At 38.6% G+C, this 14,123-nt stretch overlaps 1 protein-coding gene across 3 annotated transcripts in view; it reads left to right on the top strand.

The window, feature by feature from the left end:
- The window catches only part of SEC24D (SEC24 homolog D, COPII coat complex component), a 110,985-nt gene that overhangs the window by 41,480 nt on the left and 55,382 nt on the right, over positions 1–14,123 (top strand). For all 3 annotated transcript variants that reach the window (XM_082652824.1, XM_082652823.1, XM_082652822.1), the window contains one exon: positions 2,454–2,581. In XM_082652824.1, the coding sequence (XP_082508950.1) occupies positions 2,454–2,581 (128 nt within the window). The remainder of the gene's footprint in view (positions 1–2,453; positions 2,582–14,123) is intronic.

Genomic DNA, 14,123 nt, shown 5'->3' with positions numbered 1-14,123 from the left:
TTGTTTTTTCCCTTCTCAGTCCTTTAGCTGATTTCTCCTTTTCCTCTGGCTTCTTTATGTCAAGAGGACCAAGGGCTCAGTCCTCGGTCGTCTTCTCTTCTCTGGCCACCGTGATTCCCTGGGTGGTTTTAATCTAGTTTTGTGGTTTCAAATGCCATCTATATGCTAAGAACTCCCAAATGTGTATCTCCAGCTCAGCTTTCAGCCCAACACCAAGACTCATGTATCTAAGTGTTTGCTCAGCATCACTGTTTGATTGCTTAATAGATTTCCCAAATGGACATGTCCAAACCCAGATTCCTGATCTCCACCCACACATCTGTTTAAAAAAAAAAAAAAAAAAAACCTGTACCCTCCCTGCAGCCTTTCTCTTTTCTGTTGGTGGCAACTTCGTGCTTCTGATTCCTCAGGCCAGAAACTTTGGAGTCATCCCTAACCCTGTCCTTCTGTCATAGCCCCCATCTTCACACCTCATACATCATGCCCATCAACAAGTAAGCCACTGTACCTTCAAAATATGTCCAGAATCTGCTGCTATCAGGCTGGTTCCCGCCGCCACCCTGTCTCTCACCTTGTTACTGCACAGCCTCCAAACTGGTCTTCCTGGTTCTCCTCCCTATTACAGTCCATCCTGAAAACCACAGGTAGAGTCAACCTAAGTCCGATCACAGACTCAAAGCTCAAAGCTTGGCAGTGTCTCCCCATTTCATTCAGAGTACAAGCCAGAGGGTTGAAAAATGGTATCAAGCATCTAGCTAATCTGGCTTCTGTGACTTCTCTGAACTCCTCAACAGCTGCTGTGCCCCACTTACCCCACTGTCAGGCTCCTGACATTCCTCTACCAGGCCAGGCATGCCCTTGCGCCGGATACCTGCAAGATAAATCCCTTGCCACCTTGGAGTCTTTGCTCAAATGTTGCCTTGCGATGAAGACCAACTCTTAACTATTTAACATTGCGGCCTGCTTCCCACTATGGCACCCCTTAACCAGAAATGCTTTCTTCATAGCATTTATCATCTTCTAAGGGCCTATATAATTTACTCATTTATTGAGTTTAATACTTACTGTCTGTGTCCTCTGCAAGAACATAAGCTCTGCAAGGAAGCACCTAGTCTAAAACTTAGTAGACACTCAGTAAACATCTGATGTTCTTTTGCCAAAATATATTATAATTTAACTCAAAATTTATTTTAGATAAGTTATTCTGGTGATTTAAAAATATTCTTCATGTCATGGATAGAGTTTTAATTCTCATGTATGTCTTGAAAAAAATATTTGGTCAGGAAACCTAATGTGTTTTTTAAATAGATTAGGGTGTTTAAAAAATAATATTTCTATTATTTTATTTATTTATTTATTTATTTATTTTTGCGGTACGTGGGCCTCTCACTGTTGTGGCCTCTCCTGTTTTGGAGCACAGGCTCCAGACGCGCAGGCTCAGCGGCCATGGCTCACGGGCCCAGCCGCTCCGCGGCACGTGGGATCTTCCCGGACCGGGGCACGAACCTGTGTCCCCTGCATCAGCAGGCGGACTCTCAACCACTGCGCCACCAGGGAAGCCCATATTTCTATTATCTAGAATTTTCATTTCTAAATTGAATTTCAAGTTTAGAAAAAAAAACTCATAGTCAAATGGAATCATATTTGACAAAGTATAACTTGCTGATGTGAAATGGCATACAAATACTTACCTTTCCCATAGCAGATGTATTAATAGAAGAGGATGAAGAAGAAATTTTGTTCTTATGTTTTGTACCTTTGCTTTATTTCTCCCATTGAATCTAAACACCTCTCAAGTCTCTGAGCATCTATATTAATACCCGGCTTCTGAAAAATAATAATAAGTTTAAAATCTCTTTTATATTTTTGCAGTGGAATGCAGAGTGTTTTATTTTACAAGAAACTATAGTGTGCTTAGACTATGGATTGTAAAGTTAGACAATACTACCTTTTTTGTAGAAATCATGAAGAAGTTTTACAAAGAAGACAATGCATTGTCTAGAAGTACTTTATTTTTTTAATAAATTTTATTTATTTATTTATTTTTGGCTGCGTTGGGTCTTCATTGCTGCACACGGGCTTTCTCTAGTTGTGGCGAGTGGGGGCTACTCTTCATTGCGGTGCGCATTTTTCATTGTGGTGGCTTCTCTTGTCATGGAGCACAGGCTTCAGTAGTTGTGGCACACGGGCTCAGTAGTTGTGGCTCGCAGGCTCAGTAGTTGTGGCTCGCAGGCTGTAGAGCTCAGGCTCAGTAGTTGTGGCACACAGGTGTAGTCACTCTGCAGCATGTGGGATCTTCCCAGACCAGGGCTTGAACCTGTGTCCCCTGCATTGGCATTCTTAACCACTGTGCCACCAGGGAAGTCCTAGAGGTACCTTTATAAATATTTAAATATTATAGGGCAGATTTTTTTTCTAAGCCGATTTTAAGTATGCATCCTTGAATATTTCAGGTAATGCAAGTCCTCGATACATCCGTTGCACAACATACTGTTTCCCATGCACGTCAGATATGGCCAAGCAAGCTCAGATTCCATTAGCTGCCATCATCAAACCCTTTGCCACGATTCCCTCAAACGAGGTAAGTGATAAAAAAAAAAAATTCAGTAATTTATCAATTCCAGAATTTTTCTTTCATCATTATTTCCCTATGCATTATTCTGTATTGTAAACAGAAAGCTGGAGTATATATAATGTGAAAAACATGTAGTCATTCACTTCATTAAGGAAACAAAAATCTGACAAACTATGTTTTTTGGCATCTTGTATTCCAAACACTGATGGGCTAGGTCACTTTTTGGCTTAGTGTAACAATGCACATATATGGGAAATATGGACTATCACACAGTGACAAATACCCAAACCTCTTGTGAGGCCCTTATGCCCTAGTTCAGGGCCCCAATATCTAGGTGCTCAGGTAAAGGAAGATAATAGAGCCTAAGGTGCTTGGTCTTACTACTACATCTGCTTTAATAATCACTGGGCCAAGATGCTCATAAACTCCTATTTAAAGTCAGCATGATTAGAAAGCATGAGGTAGATAAATCTGTATCTTTCAACTGGGGAAGCTGTGCCCAATTTATAGTTAATGGGGAAAAAAGACAAGAAGTGGTGTACATTTAAGATTTCTGATATTAGGATGCTAGTGGATATTATGATATTATGATCAGGGCATCTACTCTATGCAGCTGCCATTCCTCCTTTTGATGCCCCTGAGTGGTGGATACCCACATGCACACGGAGACAGACACAAGATACAATAGCAGAGCTGGTCAGATGGGAGGTGAAGAAAAGCCTTACTTCTGGCTGGAATTTCCTTACAGTGGTCCAGTAAGCTAGGCTGAACTGAATTCTTGATTCCTTTCGCTCACTAAAAGGCCGAAGCCTCAGATTCTCTTCCCAATTTAAACCTCAGCTTGGCTTTAGTGATCCTTTGAGGTCGCTGATCTAACGCACACCTAGAAGCACCTGAGCAAGAGGTAGAGCATCTCTAAGAATAGATTTGTACCCTTTCTTGGGCCAGTCACGCCAGCCGGGATGGGGGATAAAGTGGCCTGGGACGGGGAGGCGGCCTGCTTTGTGTCCCCTCAGGGAGGGAAGAAAGAGTAGAGAGACAGTGTCCACATGGGCAGTGGCCTTTGAGATGTCCACTTACTCGTTTTATGAGTGTAGCAGAATGCTGCCATCTCTTCTTTTTGAGAGTATAGTGAACTGGGTTAGAGCTGGGCATAGAAGACAGACTGGGCTATTCCTAAAATCCAGTCTTACATGCAGTGTGGTCTCATAGTTGTAAATCAAGAAGTACATTCAGTATTTACTTATTTTAGACATGGTGTCTTCTATGATGGTCCCAGAAATTTAATGTAATGCTCATAAACTTCTCTTTAAAGTCTCTATACTTAATAAAGTGGACCAATATATAATGACAAAGAGATATATGTGTTTTGAATACTAGCTAGCTATTTTAACCAGATATTTTTCAACATTTTATTATGAAAATGTTTGAACATACAGAAAATTTAAAAGAATTTTACAGTGAACGCCTATATACCTGCCACCTAGATTCTACCATTAACATTTAACTACACTTGTTTTATCACACATTGACCCATCTGTCCATCAGTCTATGTTTTTTATGCATTTCAAAATGAATTGCAGTTATAAGTATACTTCCCCATAAATACTGCAGCATGCATATCATTAGCCAGGGTTTAATATTTGGTTATATATTATTTTTCCTTTTGCGACAAAATTCATTTACAATAAAATGCACATATCTTAAACATTTTACTGAGTTTTGACAAATGCGTACGCCTGTGTAATCCAAACCCCTGTCAAGATGTGGCACATCACTATCACCCTAGAAAGTTATCCCATGCCCCTTCCTCAGTCAGCCTCCCAGCCCTTCTCATAACCTCCCTTCTCTGACAACCATTGTTCTGATTTTTTTTTCCCACCGTAGATTTGTTTTGCCTGTTCTAGGTCTTCACATAAATAGACTTACAGAGTCCAAATTCTTTAGTGTAAGTTTCTCTCACCCAGCATCATGTTTTAAGGAGCCATCCCGTTGTTGCCAGTTTCAGTGGTTTGTTCCTTTTTTATTGCTGAACAGTATTTCATTGTGTGGATATACCAGTTTGCTTATCTACTCCTTTACTGATGAACAGCTGGGCTATTTCTACTTTTTGGCTTTTGTGAATAAAGCAGCTTCTATAAATATTCTAGTACAAGTCTTCCTGTGGATATGTATTCATTTCTCCTGGATTAATACCTGTGAGTAGATTGCTGGCTAATGGGGTACATGTTTATTTGGTTTTATAAGAAGCTGCCAGATCATTTTCCAAAGTGGTTATATAATTTTAGAGTCCTTTCAACATGGTGTCTGGGTTCCAGTTGCTCTACATCCTCTCCAACCTTTGGTATTGTCTTTTTAATTTTGGCAGTTCTGATGGCTGTGTAGTAGTATCCATGAGAGATTTTTTTTTTTTAATCTTGATCCTTTGAACAAAATTTAAAGTACTAGTGAATAGTATCACACCCACGTACATACCACCATCATTAACAAATATTAATATTTTGTCGTATTTGCTTAAGATCATTTTCTGAGAATTAAAACTTCATAGCTACATAGGATGTCTCCTCTAATCAGGCCATTCTTCTCTTCCCCCCCACTCCAGACACAAACACTAATGAATTTGATGTGTAATCCTTCCTACATGTGGATTTTATATATTGACTTCATATGCATGTATCCATAACAACATGTAGTATTTTTTGCTTTTTAATGAATCAGTTACTTTTAAATAAGTAAAATATAAACATTCAAAAGATGAAAAGGGTATACAATGAAAAAGGTCCATTCCTGGGCTTCCCTGGTGGCGCAGTGGTTGGGAGTCCACCTGCCGATGCAGGGGACACAGGTTCGTGCCCCGGTCCGGGAAGATCCCACATGCCGCGGAGCGGCTGGGCCCGTGAGCCACGGCCGCTGAGCCTGTGCGTCCGGAGCCTGTGCTCCGCAGCAGGAGAGGCCACAGCAGTGAGAGGCCCGTGTACCGCAAAAACAAAAAAACAATGGTCCATTCCTACCCCTCTACTCCACTCCCCACCCTTACAGACAGTTTTTACCCATTCTTTGTGATTCCTCCTAGAAATAAATATGCATATACCAGCATATCAATATCCATCCTTAAAAAAATATATATATATAAATGATAGTATAGCACACACACTGTTCGGCCCTGTTCTTTTTTCAGTTAATATGACTGGCACTTCATTCATGTTGCTACCTACAGAGCAGCCTCATCCTTTGCAACAGCTGTGTAGTATGATATATTAGTAAGACAAACACTGTTGTAACTGTAGGTGTCAATTTTAAGTTACCTACAGATTTCAGAAATGTGAAAATTTAAGAACATGAATCCTAAAATTGAAGGAGATATGTTAACATAATGTATATGGGATTGCAGCAGATGTGCACGCTGTCTTACTCATTCCCATACTGTCTGAATCTTTCTACAGCGATCTTCTGTTATTTTCATAATCAGGAGAAGATGACAGTTCTACCCTGAAAGAAATCTAGGCAGCAACTTTATTGTTTATCAATATGGGATGTATGCTCCCCAGCAGGGTTAGCTTGAGTGTATCTTGCTCATGGCAATGAGTTTGCAGTTTTCACTACATGCTAGCAAAAAACCTCTCCTCCCTGCCCCCTCCCCACTAGACAGCTGACCTGGGTCATGCATGCCAGGAACAGAACAAAATTCAACGTTCTCCAGACCCCAAACCAGAATGTGTAACCACCCTCTTGTTATCACCATTTCATATTAACAATGAAATTATTCAGTAACGTTTCCTGAAAATGAAACCTTGTATTTAGTTTTTTGGTTGAAAAAAGGTTTCAAACATTAGTCCAAACCTCCCCCTAAACGTATATACACATTCCATACACACACTGAATGTGCGTGCTTTCTGTTGTCTGAAGTTGTTTGATCTAACCAAATAGCACCTTCTCACCAGCATAAGGTTTTCCCTTAGTGAAACTTATGCTGTATTTTAGTTTCTGTGCTTTCCAAAGTAATAAGTAGATGAGTTTAGAGTGATGGCTTATTTTCAGAATCTGACTTAGGGTGAAACTCTGCTTAAGCAAATAACACACTCTAGTCTTTTCATGTTGCTGTAGACCCTGTGTGCTGACCAGGTAAACGTATTTTCTCTATTCAGGCTCTCTCTACAGAAGCCTTTCCTTTTTTCTTAGACCTTCAAGAACAGGATTACTCAAAGATATATTTATGTATTATACATATGAATATTTATATATAATTAATTTATATATATTATATATATAATTGAGGTAAAATCAATGAACAAAATTGTAAGCTATTTAATGGATATACTGTATTTGAGAAGGATTGCTATTTCTTATATAGCAGTGTGTCCTGGGTTGAATGAAGACATTCTCTATTTTAAAGAATACTTTACTTTTATTTGTTGAAATAGACTTAAAGGTGAAAAAAAAAGAAATGTAAAAGGGATGCTAAAACACCAGGAAGAAGTTCCTAAATGTTGTGCCCTCAAGAAAGTTGTCTCCCTCTTTGGGCGTTTAACTGGACCTGAACGTGGAGAGCCGCTAGCATTAGGGAACCATCACTGCTCCTCTCTGCCACTGCCTGGATGAAAGTCTGGGTCACCAAGCATCTGGGCCTTCTTGGCAGCTTCCCCTCTTGTGGTTTCCATGACATCTTTTCTGGTGTATTTTTTCCTGCTTCACAAGCAGGGAACATTTGAGTTCCCTTTGTTGTCTTCCTGACATCTAATATTGGGGTTCATTAAGGCTTGGGGTCTCCTCTTTTCTCTCGCATACTCCCTGTCCCCCCAAGGACTAAGTATCATCTATAACAGCTACTAGAGTAGCTAGAGAGAATAATAGTAGTCAAAACTTATAGAGTACTCATTGAGCACGATTATAAGTTTTTAAATGTATGTTTATTTATTTCATCCTCACATAAACCTATTTATTGTTCCATTTTAGATATAAGGAAACAGGCACAGAGTTAGATAACTCATTAAGGCCAACGGCTGCTAAATAACAGAGCTAGGATTCCAAGCCAGGCAGACAGAGCCCGAGTCCCTAACTCTAAATCACTATGCTGTTGCTCTCTTATTCATTCATCCCTATATCTGTAACCCCGCATTCACATATCCAAATGCCTTTCTGAAATCTCTCCTTGGGTAACTCATAGACCCCTCAAACTTAACATGCTCAAAAGTGAATTTCTGATCTCTACACCCTAAGCCTGTTCATACTTCCACATATCCATAAATGGCATTATCATTTATTTAATTGTTCAAGCCCAAAGCTAAACAATTAGCGCTAATAAATGCTGATTTTTGATATTTATAACCTATAATCAGGGAAATAAGTTTTAAAGTATGTTTCTTGAAGGTTAATGAATTATATGAATACTGCTATTCTCCCTGTGGGTAGCATTTTAATTTATTTTCCTCTAGAATAAATGGCTTGCTTATTTTTAGGTATAGTAAAACTTTCCTATAAGGAAAATCCAGATAAAGATTTTATTCCTTATCTGACTAATATTACCGTCAATACTGCAATTTAAAAAAAGATATCCTGATATGGCATTGATCAAAAGGATTTATTTAGTACAGTTTTGTGTTGTTTTTTTTTTAAGTCCTGTTGTTTGACAGAACCATTAAAGCATGTCATGGTGTTAGCAACGGACTATAAAAATAAACCTAGCCCGGGCAGTTACCATCTCAGAATGTTCCTTGTGAGCGTTTGCTTTGGAGATGTATGCTATTTCCAAGGGCATATCTGTGTCATCTTTGTTTAATATTTCATATTCCTTACCATAAATTTTAACTTTTTTTGGTATGTGTTTTATATGAAACCCATTGCCATATTTAATATACTTAACTATGAGGTATTTATTCAGCAAAAGTAATCAGTTATCTTGTAAGCTCTTTTGCTTAGTAACCTGTGATTTTATTTTTGATGCCGTGTTTTAAGACTGAGGTAGAAATGGTATAGATTTCCAGCACAAAGGATTGAAGATTATACTTAATTTTGCATTTTCTTCAAAATAGGAAATCTTTAGATTTTGGGCAAGTACATACGTCATCTAATTATACATGAAATTAAATAATTTCACCTATAAACCAGATGGCAGAAGCTTTTACTCCATCTGTGAATAGATTCAGGAATATCTGTGTATTTTTTTTAGGTTATAAACGGATATAACAGTCAAAGTAATTTCCTTCCTTATTGAATTAATTTAATCAGATAAATTTTTATCCAAGACTTTAAACTTCACTTGATTTATAAGCCCCTACTTACTTTATAGGAACTGAGCTGGACTTTAGGAACATGGGGAAAAACAAGACCAGTTATTCTTGTCTAGAACGTATAGAAAATCTGCTGGGACAGAGCTAATTTTTGTACAGTGTGAAAAAGGCTGTAATGGAAATAATCTCATTCTTTGGAGTTTAGGTTCAGGGAAATTTTACATTAGTTATGACTTAATGAATAAAGAAGTTTGTACTGTTATTAAATACTGTTTAAATTATTTTTCTTTATGATTATTCATATTCTGATAGATTCGGTAGGTATGAAGAAGATGCCATTGGAAAGAAAAAGGGATGGATGTCAATGAACTGACAAATGAGGTTAACAAAAAGGGAAAAGACTGTAAGAGAGTAAACTAAACATCAACACATTACGTCCACATCCATCACCTGCAGAGAGCGTTGCTTGGTCATACACTTGACCTAGCCAATCTTGCTGGCATGAGTTGGCAGAGTTTAGGCAGAGTTTCCACTGCTGTTTAATGCATCAAAGGAAAAAAATTCTGCCTCACTGTAGTATTTTGTTTGTGTGTCAACAACTTTTTTAAAGGAAGATAGCTTGTGAAATGGGCGTTATCCGAGTTTTATAGGTATAGAAGTTCTACAGGTTCTGGGGCAATGAAAGTCACACAGCTAATAAGTAATGCTGCCGGAACTCGAGTTTCCAAATTCCGAGTTCTTTCAGCAACATCTGTCTTGTCGAGGTTTTATTTGGTTAAACACATAAAATAGCATTCCTTTCTCTTGCTGGCAGTTGTTTTAGCAATGGGCCTCCTGTTTCTGCAAGCTTGTGAGTTATCTTGACATGTCCATCTTAGACCTCTTTTCTTGAAGTCTTTTGACTTCAAGCTGCTGCTTAGTACTCCCTGAAGGCAAAGACCATCCAGAATCTGGCAGTGGGCTGGGCATACAGTAGAGGTTCTAGGTGAGTAAATGCATTCTTCTGAGGATTGGGTAGACATGACATTTAAAAGACAAAGACAAATCAAACTACAAAACAGTGGTTGATTTCTAGGTATTTTAGGCTTCTGACAGACTCTGTGGATAAAGAAAAAAATCATTTGAGAGATCATAGATATATTCTGTCACATTAATGAGAGAGGTTATATTTCATTATAGAGCAGAACAGCTAAACAAGTAGGAAGAATTTTTGACCATATAAAGGTATTTCAGAAACCAATAAAAATTGACTACTTTCTCCAAAGCACCATAGATAGTAATCAATAGGTGGAACACCTATTGGATCAGGAGCCAGGAAATGCCTGTAGGTCTCCGCTGTGCCTTGTATTGTGACCTTGGGCGCCATTCCCAAGAGGGAGAAGCCTGGCTCAGATGTTCTATAAATCTAGAAGGCTGCTAGTGTCTGCTTTACTTTTCCACTCTTTACTGGACTTTCAGCGTGGATTACCATGTATTTGTCACACATCCTATGTGTTATTAGAAATATATGTGAATATGTTGTACAACCCAACCCAAAGGGGTTTCATTTATATTATGCCTTTAGTATAAGAAATCTGTAGTATATTATTCACTTTAAAAAGCACATGAAGATTGTGAGACTATGCATTTTTTATATATAGCCCCAATTTAGCTAGCTTTAGTGATAAATATGCTCTGAAATGAAACTGATTACTGCATAATATTGTGTCCTTTGAAGAACTTAAAGAAGACTTATATCTTAAATTATTTTAAAATGAAAGCTTCAAAAACCTGAATCTATTTTTTAATATGTGCATTGTAGTCTTAAATTGTTTGCTTTAATGCAATATTTTAAAAGTATTAATATAAAAACTTGGAAAAATAAAATCTATGTACTCGTGTAGAAATAGAATTACGAATATAACACTTAAAATACTTAACGTATAGGGCTTCCCTGGTGGCGCAGTTGTTGAGAGTCCGCCTGCCGATGCAGGGGACACGGGTTCGTGCCCCGGTCCGGGAAGATCCCACATGCCGCGGAGCGGCCGGGCCCGTGAGCCATGGCCGCTGAGCCTGCGCGTCCGGAGCCTGTGCTCCGCAGCGGGAGAGGCCACAACAGTGAGAGGCCCGCATACCGCAAAAAAAAAAAAACAAAAAAAATGTATAAAGTTACTTTAGAAACTAAATCTTATCCCTTAAGGATTTTGGCCACTGTTTGTATAGTGCTATGAAAAAGTACTATGAAAAAGCTAGGCAGCTGAAGAACAGAATGTAATCCCTTTTTAGAATGGTGTTACAGCAGACATACGGGGAGAGTCACATTTGTCAGGTCAAAGGTTGTTAGAATTCTATTTTAAGTTACAATTTAGAAGTTTAAATATACCAAGCTTATGTTTTCAATCACAGAATTATTCATGTAACTCTTTAGTTTTATTTTTTTTAATTAAATGGAGAGTAACATCAGGAGAAACAAGAATGAAAAAGAAAGCATTCTTCCTTGGTTTAACTTTCAGTGAATCCAGGTGTGGGTTTTATGACCTTCACTGCCTGGCAATTGAGTATACAGCATCCATCACATAGGAGCCGAGAAGACCAGGCTCCCTGGATGTAGAATGCTAGGCATCTGTGAGGAGCCACCACAGGAGAGGAAGTATCTTAGAGCCTCTCACTATCATTTTCATCAATTCTAAGGCCCACATTTTCTCACATTTTCTTCACATTTTAACATTTCTAAAAGAGAAATATATCTTCCTAACAGTGACTTCTTAGCATTGTGTCATGTTGAGTTGGAAGTTTGATGAGATTTTAGAATCGGTGAAGTACACTGTTTCTACACTGCTTCGTTATTACTAACTTCAGTCACATTTTATGGATATTTAGGTAATACAAGAACTTAACATTTCTGCAGTTGATGTGTCTCCTCAGTGCTCAGGTATACGAAAGTGAAAATTTTAAAGGTTTTTATTTGAAAGTTTCCTAAGCAACAAGTTCTCACTGAATAAAAGGCTAAAAAAAATTAATAAAGTCATATTTTTAAGGGTGGAAGGAAGAGAAAGCCCTATGCAAACTGTAATTTGAAATTGTTTCATGAAATGTTTGAAAATAGCACCTAAGTTTGTCTGATGCACAAGTGTTTTGGGGACCAGTTCTTTGTCAGGAATTGAACATCGTGTGGGTAAGGTGGTACAGGCAGGAATTTGAGCGTCAGTTGAAATTGGGTGCACAAATTGCCTACCACTTCTAGCAGTATGACCTTGAAAATTTTTACTTAACTTTTTTGAACCTCATTTGTCTCATAAAATTATAACACCACTTAACTCTTGTTGTTTAAAAATAAAATAAACTGGTATGAGAAATGATATCTTTGTCATTAGTTATGATTATTTTCTGTACCATATAAATTCCTGTTAGGAAAATTTAATTTGATCCAACAATCATTGACTTGGGGTTTCTACTATGTGCAAGGAAGAGAAGTATGAAAACTACAGTAATTTAAATTTACCAGAAGTGTATACATCTAAGAGAGATATTATCATACCCCTTCAGTGATTCTAGCTACATATCTTACATAAGAAGAAGGAGGAAACTGATGTGGATGCCACAGTTTATATTCATATAAAAGGGAAAGAGCTACTCATTTACGTTTTTTAAAAAATGTTGCATGGTCTCTGTCATTTGACATTACATCACTATTTTCTATTTTTACTATTCAAATGATAAACACCCACCGTTATATAAACATTTCTATAGCTTTTGTTTTTTCATAAGGTGCTTCATGGACATTTGCTGGAATAATTTTCTCTCCATCTCCCACACACTGTCCTGTCCTTTTAGCCTAGTTAATTACTATTCACTTTTTAGATTTCAGTTCAAGGTCACCTCCTCCGGATAGCTTTCCAGGATACCCCGCATTATACTCCCTGGAGCTCTCCTAATACTATGTATCACCGTTTGCAATTTTGTATTTGTGTATTTGATTCCTGTCTTTCTCCCACTAGGTTCTATGAGGGTAAGGACCACCTGTAATTTTTCCTCACTATTTTATTCCCAAGACCTAAAACAGTTCCTGGAAAACCTTTGTGTTAAATCAATATTTAACATGATAGTTTCATTCCACAATATCATTTGTATTTGGAAGTAAATTAGACTTTTGAGGCCAAGTAATTTGATGAGATTTTCACATAGAGATCTATGCTGAAACACTTATTGAGCATGTACTTTACGTAAAAATGCTGCATTTGCTACTGAACAAGTTCCAAGGTAATTTAAAAAGGAACTGACAGGGCTTCCCTGGTGGCGCAGTGGTTGAGAGTCCGCCTGCTGATGCAGGGGACATGGGTTCGTGCCCCGGTCCGGGAGGATCCCACATGCCACGGAGCGGCTGGGCCCGTGAGCCATGGCTCTGAGCCTGCGCCTCCGGAGCCTGTGCTCCGCAACGGGAGAGGCCACGACAGTGAGAGGCCCGCGTACCGCAAAAAAAAAAAAAAAGGAACTGACAATCCAGGAGCCAAGTTGTGCTGACTAGGATAATAGTTGCTTAAAGAATTTCCTGGACAGTAAAATTCTTCATATGTTTAGCTTAGGTTTCACTTTATTCTCCCGCCCAGTATTTGTTTCTTTCCATATCATCTCACTATAAAGTGAAGATGTACTCTGTGTGTGTGTGTGTGTGTGTGTGTGTGTGTGTGTGTGTGTGTATTTATGAGAGAGGGGGGAGGATATATGGACATGTTTTAAAAAAAGGATTAAAATCTTTAAAATGTTATTATTTGGGAAAATAAGAGCATCTTTGACTTTCTTGAACAATATATCTGCAAAATACAGGTAAAACAGAAGAGCCATAATGATGAACTCTAGTGTACGTAGATATCATGGAACTCATCCACCACAAAGTTCACTCTTTTTAAAAAAATAATTAATTAATTTTTGGCTGTGTTGGGCCTTCGTTGCTGCGCGTGGCTTTCTCTAGTTGCAGCGAACGGGGGCTACTCTTCGTTGAAGTGCATGGGCTTCTCACTGCAGTGGCTTCTCTTGTTGCGGAGCACAGGCTCTAGGCGTGCAGGCTTCAGTAGTTGCAGCACGTGGGCTCAGTAGTTGTGGCTCGTGGGTTCTAGAGCACAGGCTTAGTAGTTGTGGCTCACGGGCTTAGTTGCTCCGCGGCATGTGGGATCTTCCCGGACCAGGGCTCAAACCCGTGTCCCCTGCACTGGCAGGCAGATTCTTAACCACTGCGCCACCAGGGAAGTCCCAAGTTCACTCTTCTTAATCCAGAACTGAACTACCAAGGTAAATTGATGTATATCATAGTCTTTAACATGAGCATGAGATTTAAGTTCCTTTTT

This window comes from Grampus griseus (assembly GCF_964374135.1).
Source record: "Grampus griseus genome assembly, chromosome: 4".
NCBI classification, from domain to species: Eukaryota; Metazoa; Chordata; class Mammalia; order Artiodactyla; family Delphinidae; genus Grampus; species Grampus griseus.
This window is presented reverse-complemented; position numbering and strand designations above follow the sequence as displayed.